A 14,661-nucleotide genomic window follows, 5' to 3' on the forward strand; every position below is an offset into this window, starting at 1 on the left:
CATTTACGAGTCATTAAATCATGTTTAATTTGGACTTCTCTGTGCATGCTCTTTGAGGTGGTGTCCATAGACCTGCATTATATGACTGACAGACAAGAATGGTTCGACCTAAAAATATCAAAATTGAAATTACTGTGGAAACAAAGACACCTACATATTGGATGCCCTTGAGGTAAGCTAAAACATATCAAATTTATTTCAAAGTGAACTATCCCTTTAAATGACTAGTTCACTAAAAATGAAAATTATTTAATTTACTCATTCTCAAATGGTTCCAAACCTGAATTTCTTTCTTCTGCTGAACAAAGGAATAAGGAATTTATTTTGAAGAATGTCAGTAACCAGACAGTTGATGGACCCTATTGTTGGAAAAAAAATACTATGGAAGTCAATGAGGTACATCAACTGTTTGGTTACCGTCATTCTTCATAATATCTTCCTTTGTGTTTAGCAGAAGAAAGAATTTCATACAGGTTTGGAACGATATGTAATTGAATTCAGAAAAGGGCACAGGTTTTATTGCATTAAAGACATGACTGTCAGCATTGCATGGTTGAACGCTAGAGGTACGGGTCTCGCATTCGTTCAACTCTTGCATTGCTGTCTACTCTTTTTGTCTTGGAAAGACTTTGTGCCCCCTCCCCTGGGCCAGCTCTGCGTGCCTCTATTATCAGTTTATTGTTTGTGAGCCCCCCTTCTCTGGTCTGCCTATTTCTGGTGAGGTGGCCATGGAGCGGAGATAAAAGAGGAATCTGACAGACTGGCACTCTGTGAGCTTCCACAAAACGCCAGAGATCAATCTGTACAAACACTTGGCGAAAAGCATATGTACTTTACGCTGGGCTTCTCATTCTGGACAAAAGTCTTTACAGGTGGGTGTAAAATATCTTTGGAGTTATGATGATTGTAATTTCAGAGTTACTCTGAGGTTGAAAAGCTATACTTTTTTGTGCAATTTTTTTTTCAATCATTGTGTAGTTTTTGTAACTCCATGGAATATTTCTACTTTAAAAAAGTTAATTTATCATACCGGAGGAAAGAAAAATTGGTGGCTAGTTAGAGCACCTAAAATTAGTTTCTATTATGCATTTATATTTTAGCTTAATAGAAATATTTATGGGAGAAGTCTTTAAGTAAAATTGGTCATATAAATTAATATTAACTTGAGCTTTTATTGATTAAACATTTTTATAAATTGAATTGTATTAACTAATTAGTTGACTAAAAACCAAGTCAATTTTTTTCTGTCAGCTATACATCCAAAATTTAATTGTCCATCTAGGCTTTAATTCCCCGCTTATTTTATTAACCTGGGTCTCTCAGTCTGGTCTTTTGGCTGGTTTTAAAGGGGTTTTGTTCTCTTCAGCTTGCCATGCTGAGAGACCGTCTAGGACCAGCAAACAAAAATAGTCTGGTTTAAATGGATATATTTCAGCAGAGTTTATAATGAAAATTTGGAGTAAAATCTGTTGGCTTAATTGCAAATTTGACCTCAAGAAGTACTTTTTGTCTAATACCTGTATATTTGTCTCTCCCTCTAGCACAGCTTTAATTCCATGTCTTTCAAGGGCTCTATGAAATGCCCTGTGCCTCCGTCAAATCCCACAACTCTGGAGGCCAAGGTTGATGACCTGCGGTTTAAAGTGGAGCAGCTCCTTCTGAGCCCAGGGAAAAGTTGTCCCATGTGTGCGACCTGTGTCCAACACAGCACACTGCAGGAGACTGTGACCAGCCAGCTATCGGCTCAGACCAGACTCCTGGATTCTCTTGAAAGGAAAGTTTTGGAGATGAGAACAGCCTTGGAGGACCTGGCACGTGGTATGGGAATCAGAATGCAATGACATTCAGGTTTTCAAGTGTGTCTTGGTTTTAAAAAACTTTTTTTTTTTTACTTTTCTGTTCTGTCTCTTAAATATGAAAGGTCTGGAGGACAGACAGTGTGAGAGAGTGTCTGTGCCTTTAGTGGCTCTACAGAGACGGAAATCCCTGCCTGTTCGAACCTCTGCGGTCAGTGGAAAGGACTAGAACCAGTATTGCTTATAAACTGTTACATTAACTCGTACAGTTATTGCATTAATCAACATGGCATAAATGACATTTACCATGTACTTAATTTTTTTTTTTTTTTCTCTATTGACAGGAGGAAGTCTATATTCGCTTAGACAGAGACCATAAAATGGTGTCCCATTCCTTTAATAAACCCTCGGAGAAAGGTACTACGATATTACACTATATTATATGCTGGGCGGGCAGCATTCATTAGTAATAAAAGGTGGAGTGTGGCCATGCCATGGGATTGTCATGGTCAGTTTTGATGGACATAAATCTGAATGACGGGCTTGTTAACTATTTATGAACTACAGAATGACCGAGAACCCACAAATCACCTGACTAAGGACACAAACAGTAATAGGCTGTATGCCTAGTAACAGGAAAACTGGTCAGAAACTGACGGTGATATCTATGGAATTAAGGCAATCAGCTAACTAGCTAGTTTTTCATTGTTGTCATTTTATTCAATTTAAATATCTAAATGTTCGTGAGAAGAAAAAAAATGTTGTGTGGACATTGGTTATGCTCATCTTTACTCGCTTCTTTAAAAGGTAGTGAGTATATTGATTAAAATGGCTCTATTTAAACAAAGCACATACAAAAGACCTGAACCGGAAGCAATGCAACCCGTTTTAAAAAATACAGAAGTTTGTTGCTCATAACCTCCCATTAAAAGTTTCAACTTGAACCTCCCATTAAAAGGTTATACCAAAAAACAATGACGATGGGGTTATAAGGTATACAATATTGTCAAATATTTGCTTTGAAAGTTATATTTCATATTGTATTCTTTTATTCTATGAATAAAAATCTTTTTTTGCAAAATATCCCAAATTAATATAAAAAACAAAGTGAATTTGTAAGGCTTAAAGGGTTAGTTCACCCAAAAATGAAAATTATCCCATAATTAACTCGCCCTCAAGCCATCCTAGGTACATGAATTTCTTCTTTTAGCTAAACACAATTGGACTTATTAAAAAAAATATTTCTTGGCTCTTCCAAACTTTATAATGGGAGTGAATAGTACCTGTAATTTTGAAGCCCAAAAAAGCGCATCCGTCTATCATAAAAGTAATTCATACAGCTCCAGGGTGTTAATGAAGGGCCTTGTGAAGCGATGCGTTTTTGTGAGAAAAATATACATATTTATAACTTTATAAACTATAATCACTGGCTTCTGGTAACAGCGGTACGCGAGTCTAGTTCCGGCGGAAAAGTGACCTCTGACCCGATGTAGGAGTAGCGTAAGTTTCGGTGAGAGTAGACTTCTCGTGGTTCAAACAAAAAGGGCTGGGCAACAAACTCAAGCTCCTCGAACATTTCGCTTTAAAAATTCTTGTTTTAGACTTCTAATTCATGACCGGTGTTTTGTTTTGCTCTATCCTCTGCGCATGCAGTTTTCTTGTCTCAGCAGGATGGATTCTGATTGGCTGTAAATGTTTTTATCATTCATCAGTTGAGAATTATTTTCTGAAAGTGATTCCAACAATATTGTTCCTCTAAATCATTATCGTTATAATTCTTTTATCTTTTATAATATATAATATATTGTTATCGTCCTTGGTGCAAACATGCCTTTATATTGTTTATTCTGTGTGTTTGTGTAGGTGTTTTGCTAGAAGTCAATGAAAACAATGGAACGAGAAAAGAGGACCATCAAGCTAGAAAAGATTCAACAGAGGTCAAAGTTCAACATGAACCTAAATTGCAAATCAAAGGGGAAAGAGAAATATCCACTGTACCCCCAAGATCGAACCTATCTCAATGTCATGAGCAAACACATACAATGAATAAGCTTGAAAATAAGGACCAGAATGACGTCCTGATACCCGTCATTGTTGCTTCAACGGTGATCCAGAGGACTTCTGGTATTGCTCCACCAAAATCAGAAGCCCAAGATGACAGGAAAGTGTCACTATTAAAAACTAAAGCACCAAAGATGACATCAGCATCTGTTCCTGTGACAACAGCTGTTTTGCCCAACACAATCAGACCGAAGCATACTGAAACAGTGAATGTAACCTTACCGAATCATACCATACCAAAGATGACTGGACTGTTTGCTCCAGCAATGCCTCCATGTACGGCTTCATCGGTACCCAACAACAACCCTCCCAAGCTGACTTTAATGGAATTACCTACAGATTCAACAACAATCCAAAAAGTTCCCCAAACAAGTCTGGTTCTTCCTGCAGCAACTGCGCAGAGTTCGGGAAAATCATCAGTAAATACACCCACCACAAAAATGACAAGGTCACAAGATGTGACATTGTTTCCGCCAAGCCACAAACCACCAAAAACAGTGGGTTTGAATGTTACCACAGCAACAAAAGAGGCTTTCTCCCTTAGACAAGTGCACAGCTGCCCTAACTCTTTACAGAGGTAAAACCACATGCATCCCTTCATTGCTTGTCTGAAAATTTAAAATGCAATTTATTACTTTTGCAGCAGCTGATTTATGTTACATGTAGTTAGTAATAACTATAAATTATGCATAATCACATACAACTAAACCAAACCAAGTCCTAACCCTAATGTGTGTACATGTAGTTACTTAATATTACTCAGTAATTATATGTATAGTTACACTGTAATAAAGACACCTTCAAATAAAGTGTAACCAATATTTCATAAGACATTTGTTAGGTTTTAAATGGTAAAACCACACACATGATTGGTTTCAATGTTTTATGGAGACATTCCATTGACAATTTTTATACTGTACAAACTGTATATTCTATCCCCTAAACAACCCTCACAGAAAACTAACTTTTAGTCTGTTTGTTATTTATTTATTTTCTTCGGTCATTTTGAACAATTAAATCTTAGGTCATATGTAATTCAAAAATCCTGTACATAATACAATGAAGAAAAAAAAAACATAAAACAATGAAACAAATAGAGAAAGAAAAGAAAATTTAAATACATTAGAAAGATAAATACAAAATGAGTACCTAGGAATTTAAATGCTAAATAATACCTGACCGAAGGGGTTTAGGCTGAAGTCAAGACTTATTTTGCCTAACCCCTTTTACAACAAAAACACTATGTCATTAGTTATTATGATTTATAAGCTGTTTTCCTCGTGGGGACCAAAAATGTCCCCACAAGGTCAAAGATTTCTGGTATTGTGATACTTGGAGACATTTTGTCCTCACAAAGTAGGGTTTACACACACAAAACCTTAAAGTTTGGGATCAGTTAGAGTTTTTATTTAATTTTGTTTAAAGAAATTGTTTTTTGTTTTTTTTTAAAGACAGTATAGACATTTATAATGTTACAAAGGATTTCTATTTCAGCTGTTCTTTTAAACTCTCTAATCAAAGAATCCTGACAAGTGAATCACGGTTTCCACAGAAATGAACATTTTCAACATGATGATAAAAAAAATGTTTCTTGAGCCCCAAATCGGCATATTCGAATATTTAAAGGATCATGTGACACTGAAGTAAGGATGCTGAAAATGTAGCTTTGCCAACAACAGGAACATTTTAAAATATATTAAAATAGAAATGTGTTTTTACAGCAATTTCAAACTGTAATATTTCAAAAGAGGCTTCTTTTAAAAACAATACTAAATATTACTCTAAATTTAACATTTATATATATATATATATATATATATATATATATATATATATATATATATATATATATATATATATATATATATATATATATATATATATATATATATATATATATATAAATGGCAATGTTTTTCTTATACAGATTACAGGTCACTGGAGGAAAGGCAGATTTGGTCCACATGGTGACAGCACCGCTGGCTAAGAAAGTGACTGAGGCAGTTGGAGCAGCAAACCACATATCTGGTGGAATACAGATTAAAATAAGTCCAGCTACAGACAAGAATCCAGTACAGATGAAGAGCAATAATCTTTATAAAACTTGTTTTAAACTTATAGGTAAGTAACATTTTATTTTTTAACATTTGTTCTGTTTGATTTTTTTTTTAAATCAAAGAAATTTAAGTTAAAGGTTATTCTGTATTGACAATGTCAGTAAACAGTTTCCAGAAGAGAAGATCATAACCACAAAATGGCAATTTCCAGTTGTGTAAAATTGTTTTCAAAGGTTGAGCAGACAGCAAGGCCTCTAATATAGCCTGACCTTAGACATCTGAAGTGTCTGGAATATGATAATCCTTTGTCCCTGGCATGTTATTGCCCTACACTCTCCTGCAGCTGTTCCCACTCCAACCCAACATGAAGAGCATTATACACTCACCTAAAGGATTATTAGGAACACCATACTAATACTGTGTTTGACCCCCTTTCGCCTTCAGAACTGCCTTAATTCTACATGGCATTGATTCAACAAGGTGCTGAAAGCATTCTTTAGAAATGTTGGCCCATATTGATAGGATAGCATCTTCCAGTTGATGGAGATTTGTGGGATGCACATCCAGGGCACGAAGCTCCCGTTCCACCACATCCCAAAGATGCTCTATTGGGTTGAGATCTGGTGACTGTGGGGGCCATTTTAGTACAGTGAACTCATTGTCATGTTCAAGAAACCAATTTGAAATGATTCGAGCTTTGTGACATGGTGCATTATCCTGCTGGAAGTAGCCATCAGAGGATGGGTACATGGTGGCCATAAAGGGATGGACATGGTCAGAAACAATGCTCAGGTAGGCAGTGGCATTTAAACAATGCCCAATTGGCACTAAGGGGCCTAAAGTGTGCCAAGAAAACATCCCCCACACCATTACACCACCACCACCAGCCTGCACAGTGGTAACAAGGCATGATGGATCCATGTTCTCATTCTGTTTACGCCAAATTCTGACTCTACCATCTGAATGTCTCAACAGAAATCGACTCATTAGACCAGGCAACATTTTTCCAGTCTTCAACTGACCAATTTTGGTGAGCTCTTGCAAATTGCTCTTTTTCCTATTTGTAGTGGAGATGAGTGGTACCCGGTGGGGTCTTGTGCTGTTGTAGCCCATCCGCTTCAAGGTTGTGCGTGTTGTGGCTTCACAAATGCTTTGCTGCTGTAAGGGGTATACAGTCAAAGACCCAGAACCAGATATGAAGAATGAAGACCCGGAGTCAGAATTATAAAAAATTAAAGAAAAGTTTTACTGAAGATAGTTTGCATTTTCATCAGCAGAAGTCAGCTTCAAGACTCACACAGGAGTTCGTAGGCCGCCCCTCTTACAGTTACAAAGATCACAGCAGTTATACCATTTCCAAGGTCTAAGCTACGTCATTGCTTACAGGTTGAATGATTCTCATTGGCTAAGAAACATTAAGAGCCTAAACAATTTAACACATGTGAGGAGATAGGGGTGCCTATCGCCATTAGTCAAGATAGTTGTCGTCCACTCATTGGATTTAGGCCTGTGGTGGCCTCGCAGGTTAGAGAAGGGCGCCGGGTTGTCTGGTCCGAACGTCCAGAACCTACATAGAATGTCATACGCACACACACACAAATAACAGACACTAGCAAATAACAGCTCCCATCAAGGCTGAAGAGAGTCTGAGCTCCTTATTATCAGTTAAGTATACCAAAACATACTGCTAAAACATTCACTCGTTTGGGAGAAAAACAGATCACTGGCATTTACTCCCAAGGAAGGAAATATACTGGAAAGAATACATTTTAATACAACAATTAAAGTTTGATAGTAACGCTCAATATAGCTTGACTATATGTCCAGCGAAGAATCATATGTGCCCACGCTGCCTTTAGGACCCTCTAACCTTTCTACTGATCCCAGAGAAAGAGACAAACGGCCTTGTGGGTTACGTGGCCTTCGTGTCCTGCGTGTACTACGTGCAATCTCAAAGTAAGATTGGAATGCACCTAAAATAAACTGGTTACTTGCATCCATGCATTTAAGAAAATATAATTTCACAAGTACAAAGAATATAAAAATTATTATGTGATAATAAATATATTTGATTATTGATTTTTATAAAGGAAGTATATAACCATTCAAAATGATATATGATTATAAATGTATTTGAAGAGGCAAGGGAGTTTGACCAACCCTTCACTGCATACCTCGGTTGTAACGAGTGGATATTTCAGTCAAAGTTGCTCTTCTATCAGCTTGAATCAGTCGGCCCATTCTCCTCTGACCTCTAGCATCAACAAGGCATTTTCGCCCACAGGACTGATGCATACTGGATGTTTTTTCCCTTTTCACACCATTCTTTGTAAACCCTAGAAATGGTTGTGCGTGAAAATCCCAGTAACTGAGCAGATTGTGAAATACTCAGACCGGCCCGTCTGGCACCAACAACCATGCCACGCTCAAAATTGCTTAAATCGCCTTTCTTTCCCATTCTGACATTCAGTTTGGAGTTCAGGAGATTGTCTTGACCAGGACCACCCCCATAAATGCATTGAAGCAACTGCCATGTGATTGGTTGATTAGATAATTGCATTAATGAGAAATTGAACAGGTGTTCCTATAATCCTTTAGGTGAGTGTAGATCAGATATCAACACCATCAACATCTCATAGTGATCTCTGACCCAAGATTCCCAATGAAGTAGACTGACTGAAAGATTGTTGTCTGAAAGAACACTTCTAATAGTGTCCTTCTGGCTCTTTTCAGATGATGTTTCACCTCAGCCTGCCCCTTTTGCTCACCGGTTTGTGTCGCTGAAGTCGAACCCTCCACCCTGTGATACCTTCACTATCCACACCAGAGAAGTGCTGGGAGGGTGAGCTGAAAGCTAGCATTTCTGCTACAGTAATTGCTATGGAGTTATTATATAGGCAAAATATTGTCATAGTAACCAGTCATCCTAATCTTTGACATTTTTAACCATCATATTAAATTGTCAGCGGTCGTTTTGGCAAGGTGCACAAATGTACCGAGACCAAGACAGGGATGAGGCTTGCTGCTAAAATCATCAACACAAGAAATGCCAGAGAAAGGGTAAGTAGACCAGATCTGTGCTGTGCATGTTTTAAAACTTCACAATATTACTGACAGCATTTGCACATTAATTAGTGCATTAAAAAGTGCCATCACAGACTACGTTTCTTTCAAACTAGTATTTTGCCAACAAAATGATTTTTTTTTACCAACATTATTGATTCCGGTGATGAATTTTCAGCATCATTACTCCAGTCTTCAGTGTCACATGATCCTTCATAAATCATTCTAATATGCTGATTTGCTGCTTAAGAAACATATCTTATTATTATCAATATTGAAAACCGTTACTTAATATTTTTGTGGAAAATGTGATAAATTTTTTCAGGATTCTCTGATGATAAATAGAAAGTTAAAACATTTCAGAAAGACTTTACTGTCAATTTGGATCAATTTAATGAATCCTTCATAAATAAATATTAAATTCTTTTAAAAAATCGTGCTGAACTTCAACTTTTGAGGGGTATAGTGTACATAATGTATCGTCTATAGATATATCAACAGATTTCCATTTATATACACTGAATTTAGATCAGCAAAAGCACATATTTTTAAGCAATAAGCAAACCTATTCTTCCACTTGAAAATGTCTCTTCTAGTCTTGCTGAGTCCTGAAATGTTCATGTTCTGGATCTGTATTATTAATTATGCTTTATTTACCTGACACTAGATACCTTCATTAGCACAAATAACAGCTAACACAGATAATAACACAAGGAACAAAAAAAACTCATAAAACATAAAATAATATCTAAAGGCTGTTTTCTGTTGTTTTGCAGGACATGGCACTGAATGAGATGCAAGTCATGAACCAGCTCAGTCACCCTAACATCCTCCAACTTTATGAAGCCTTTGAGGTCAAGAATCAAGTTGTGCTGATTTTGGAGTTGTAAGTAGACCCAGATATCAACTTATTAAGCAATAAAACACAAGGAGCTAAAGCGCAACATGTGAAGGATGAAACCATAGAGATGGTCCTGTCTCTTCTTTTTTATTCAGTGTGGAGGGAGGCGAATTGTTCGAGAGAATTGTGGATGAGAGCTGTCCGCTGACTGAGGTGGATGCCATGGTGTTCGTAAAACAGATCTGTGAGGGTGTCCAGTACATGCACCAAATGTATGTACTTCACCTGGACCTCAAGGTAAGAGATGAAGCAAAAAGGAGTCACGTTGATCGTCTGATTTAGGTTAGTGATTTTGTTTTGTTTTCTGAGAGGGTTCAATAGGATTATAGCCTAAGTCTTTATGGTAACTGCTATTGTAGAGATGGGTGTTAAGGGGAAATGTGAGTCATAAATAGACTTTGCTTGTCTGTTGCGCCACGGATACATTTAAGACGAGGCTTGTCTTTTCTGCGTCATGGAGAAATGTAAGGCAACTTTTGCTCTTATGGTCTACTCCATGATTCCAAAAACTTGCATGTAATAAGAAAGACAATAAAATTGTAATTAAAAAAAGTTTACAAAAATAATTAATTCATTTAATACAAATTTCAGGGTTTTTGACCACTTTTTTTCTTTTTACATATGGGGAGGCCATTTGTGATGCTAAATTTAGTTTAATAACTAAATAAATTTAATTGAGAAATTATAATTATGAAATGTTTACAAACAACAATTTGATCAATGGTACAGTCGTTTAAGTTTCTTAAACTGCAAACAGCCATGACCAATGACAACTTTTGTAACATTTGATTGACAGCAGATTGGGTGCCACCTCCTGGCTTAACTGGAAATTGATAATATATAGCAATATATAACAGAAAAGGCTATTTATTGAAAATCCAATGCATACTTTTAAAAAATAAAAGACTTTGAATTAGAATTAGAATTAGAATTAAAGTGAATTTAAACTAGAATTAAAAAGCATATTAAAAATAACTATTTTAAATTTTATCATTTCTAAAATGCCAATTTTTAAAGTCCTTTATTTATTCTTTTATAAAGTTTTTTTATTGTTATTATTATTAAACTGCAGCCTCTTTTATTTGCTTTTATGTATTAAATATTATTTATGGATTTCTTAAACTGATGTATCAATATTTCATATGATAACTGAGGATGGCCTCATATTTACAGCTTTCATTCATAGTTTCTTTTCTTTGACATCCTGAAAACAGTTTATCACTTCTTTTTTCTCAGCCGGAGAACATCCTTCTTGTTAATCACTCTAGCAATCAGGTGAAAATTATTGACTTTGGACTAGCAAGGAGGTATGATTTATACTTTTACACAACTATTGTATTGTGCTTGTCCATTGTTCAAATCAAGATTAGTGTTGTCATCAGCCATTTTGGCATATGACATTTGCCTTACATACTTTTCCAATGACCACTGTGTATTTCTGAATGTGTTGATCCTCTGAGAGTTCAAATGTTACAACCAAGGCTTACTTTTATGGTTTAAGTGACTTCTCCTTATTCTCCTTCAGATATAAACCACGGGAGAAGCTCAAAGTTTCATTCGGAACGCCTGAATTTTTAGCTCCGGAGGTGGTGAACTTCGATTTTGTCTCCTTCCCTACAGATATGTGGACTTTGGGAGTCGTCACATATATGCTGTAAATCACAATAAGCTGTGTGCATTCACATACACCAGAACATATAGATTGCAATTAAATATCATTTTGAACAATCTTCTACATTTGAATTTAAAATCACCATAACACTGCAAAAGATTCAAACGGACCTTGATTACAAACATTAAAATTAGTTTCATAGATTGGCTAATAGTGGGGGACGTACAGTAAAGGGACTGGGAGTGAGTCCAAAAGCATCAAACAAGGCAGTAAATGAGCACTCAGTCAACTACTTCTAATTAAAGCAATACCGGTGTTATGGTGTATTATGGGTAGTCTCCAAAACAGAAAAAGAAACTTGTACAACCCTGTTAGCTCCATGTTAACTGATCTGTTGAACTGGAGAAACAATAAAAATCACAATCAATTTCTGTTGTTGTAGGTTAAGTGGCCTCTCTCCTTTTCTGGGCGATGATGATGGACAGACCCTCAACAATGTGCTTTTGGGCAACTGGTAGGCCACTATTATATTAATTCTATACAAAACACAGCATTAGCTACTCACAAAGAAAAATATATTTACAAGTCATAGTCCTGGTTTCACAGACAAGGCTTACGCCTAGTCCCAGACTAAAATAATAATGTTTGAGCTGTTTTAACTGAAAGCAACTTGCACTGATATCTTAAAGTGTCATTGTTTTGTCTCAAAATGCACACCAGTAATATTTTTTTCTAAGGCATGTTTATAAAAGCTACTTAAATGCCCTAAATGAACTAAGGCCTAATCTTGGCTTAATCTAAACCCTGTCTGTGAAACCAGGCCGTGAATTCTATGGAGCCCAGAACATGAAATGTGAAAAAAAAAAATGTAGATATCTCGAAAATAAATACAAATTGTTATAAAACAACACCCCCTGTTGGATGTGTGTAGGTACTTCGATGAGGATGCGTTTGAGCATGTGTCTGCTGAGGCGCGGGACTTCGTCTCCAACCTGCTTATCAGAGAAAGAAGGTGAACTTTAAAATACACTTCCAAGTACACTTAGTCCAACAACTTCCGAGTGACTTGGAATGATTTACAGAATGTCCGATCTGCTCTTTTCCATACAATGAAAGCGTACAGTGACTAATTGCATTCAAGCTCCAAAAGGGATGCAAAAGAACCATAAAAAAAATCACACACAATAAAAGTAACATTTCATACAACTTGTGTTATATATTCCAAGTCTTCTGAAGATTTCTCTCTTTTTTTACAGTGGTCGTATGAGTGCTACACAGAGTCTCAAACACCCATGGCTCAACGACATCAGTAAGAAAGCCAAGAGCAGCAACATCGTGCTCAAGTCACAGGTTCTCCTCAAGAAGTATATGGCCAGGCGGATGTGGAAGGTGACAAGCTGAGGAAAACATTATGATTTACCACTTTAACACTGTTTTAAGATACTAAATACTTTCTCCATTTCTCCTTCATCTTCCACCTCACTCCTTTGTACAGAAAAACTACATAGCCATTGCTGCAGCCAATAGGTTTAAGAAGATCGGAAGTTCAGGTTCCCTGACAGCGCTTGAATTCTGAGAGTATCCTGTTCCTGTGCTCACTAATGTGTGCTTTTATAATACGCAGATCATGTCTTTGTATTGCTGTGCTCTGCATTGCCACCCAACATTCATATCTGAACACTCACTGGCTGCCAATATAATCATTTAATTGCTTTGATAAAACATACCAATCTGTAACATGCATTAAAATGCGTAAACAAAATACATTTTTCTTATATTTCCTTTCTGCACCATATTATTTAACACTGTTTATCAAGGATTCAATAGTTTATCACTTTTGTCTTTTCCAAAATGTCATTGATTAAATAAGCATGTGGACGGAATGATATTCATATTTTGAAAGGTATAGTAGAGGAATACCAGTGGTGTGATCATTAAACTAGGTTTGTCCAAAACTATGAGGGCCTACTCATAGCCTTAGTCATATTTAAAGAAGTTTTTAAGAGGACGTGTAAGCTCATGAACAGGAAATATAAACGGGAAGTTTTAAACGCTGCTACCACCACCACCACATTAATACAATGCAGAAGAACCTGTTTTTGAAATGTGGCAATACATTTGTCAATGTTTGTCTGATTAAACCGATAAAATGCTCTTTTCTTTTCCTTGCCATCTAAATAAAGGAATATTATGGGTTAAATAAACAGTCATGCCCATCCAAATTGCACATATGTCCTCAGACATTGGGGAATGTGTTGTAAAAAGTCACAAAAGTCACAAATGGTGTCTTAAAAGAGAACTTGCATAGACTTTCCCCTGGAATTAAAATTGCACCATTGATGTCATCCACATGTTGCATCATAATTCAGTGTAAATTATGCTGATCTTAACTGACTCAAGCTGTGTCTCATTCCGAGGGCTGCCGCTTACGTCAGTAAGGATGTCTCATTTCAGAACAGGAACCAATATAAAATTGACCTTTATTCCAGATGAAGCGTAGATTGTTGTAATTTCTTAATGACTTTGGAATGTAGTGGTGATTTTACTGAAATGAAGCAGCCTCATTGACATGAGCCCGACAAATGCAACTTCCGGAGGACGCAGCTTTCAATCTGGTTCTTGTTATGCAGCCTGAATCATAATCACACCTTGGTCGTTCGTTGTCCAGAGGAGAACTGGCCCCACTGATTGAGTCTGGTTTCTCCCAAGGTTTTTTCCCCTCCATTTCTGTCCCTGGTGGAGTTTGGGGTCTTTGCCACTGTTACCTCTGGCTTGCTTTTGGGGACACTTATTTTTCAGCAATATTACTGATTTGACTGCACTGACACTATTTGTTGAGAACTCAACTTAGCTTGATGATGACATCTCTGTTTTCTGCAGAGCTGTTTTATATAATTGAACTAATTGCATAATTGATGTACTTCGATATTAAATCAAAATGAATCAACACTGAACTGATTTTAACCGAATAATGACTGTTGTTTGTTTTAGAGCTGCTTTACAGCAGCATTTAATTCTGTTTGCATCATTGAATCGTTATTTTCCTCTTTATCACTGTAAAGCTGCTTTGAAACACTCTGTATTGTAAAAAGCACCATATAAATAAAGGGGTCATTCCTGGGATACGGTAATATTCAAACTAGAATTAAATTTCTAAATATCTCACATCAT

The 14,661-nt window shown here is 36.5% G+C and overlaps 1 protein-coding gene across 2 annotated transcripts; it reads left to right on the top strand.

The window, feature by feature from the left end:
• The first annotated feature begins 620 nt into the window (after positions 1-620).
• Positions 621-13,071, top strand: mylk2 (myosin light chain kinase 2). Of its 2 annotated transcripts, none has more exons than XM_056240090.1 (16): positions 621-872; positions 1,542-1,818; positions 1,922-2,007; positions 2,141-2,213; positions 3,660-4,434; positions 5,785-5,978; positions 8,648-8,756; positions 8,881-8,974; positions 9,754-9,863; positions 9,974-10,115; positions 11,115-11,185; positions 11,404-11,532; positions 11,933-12,004; positions 12,422-12,502; positions 12,747-12,879; positions 12,986-13,071. In XM_056240090.1, the coding sequence occupies exons 2-16, from the start codon at positions 1,557-1,559 to the stop codon at positions 13,064-13,066; spliced, it is 2,412 nt and encodes an 803-aa protein (XP_056096065.1). In that variant the 5' UTR covers positions 621-872; positions 1,542-1,556; the 3' UTR covers positions 13,067-13,071. The 2 variants fall into 2 exon arrangements, with proteins under 2 accessions (XP_056096065.1, XP_056096074.1); XM_056240099.1 differs by having other exon boundaries at positions 1,547-1,818.
• Positions 13,072-14,661: the final 1,590 nt, after the last annotated feature.

This window comes from Rhinichthys klamathensis, unplaced genomic scaffold, assembly GCF_029890125.1.
Source record: "Rhinichthys klamathensis goyatoka isolate OS25496 unplaced genomic scaffold, OSU_Roscu_1.1 h1tg000020l_1, whole genome shotgun sequence".
NCBI lineage: Eukaryota > Metazoa > Chordata > Actinopteri > Cypriniformes > Leuciscidae > Rhinichthys > Rhinichthys klamathensis.

Excerpts from the sequence above, each read along its gene's own strand:
- mylk2 (XM_056240090.1), top strand. The coding sequence starts at position 1,557 with ATGTCTTTCAAGGGCTCTATGAAATGCCCTGTGCCTCCGTCAAATCCC. Across the intron at positions 8,975-9,753 it reads CAAGAAATGCCAGAGAAAGG|GACATGGCACTGAATGAGAT; the intron begins GTAAGTAGACCA and ends GTTGTTTTGCAG. Across the intron at positions 9,864-9,973 it reads GTTGTGCTGATTTTGGAGTT|TGTGGAGGGAGGCGAATTGT; the intron begins GTAAGTAGACCC and ends TTTTTTATTCAG.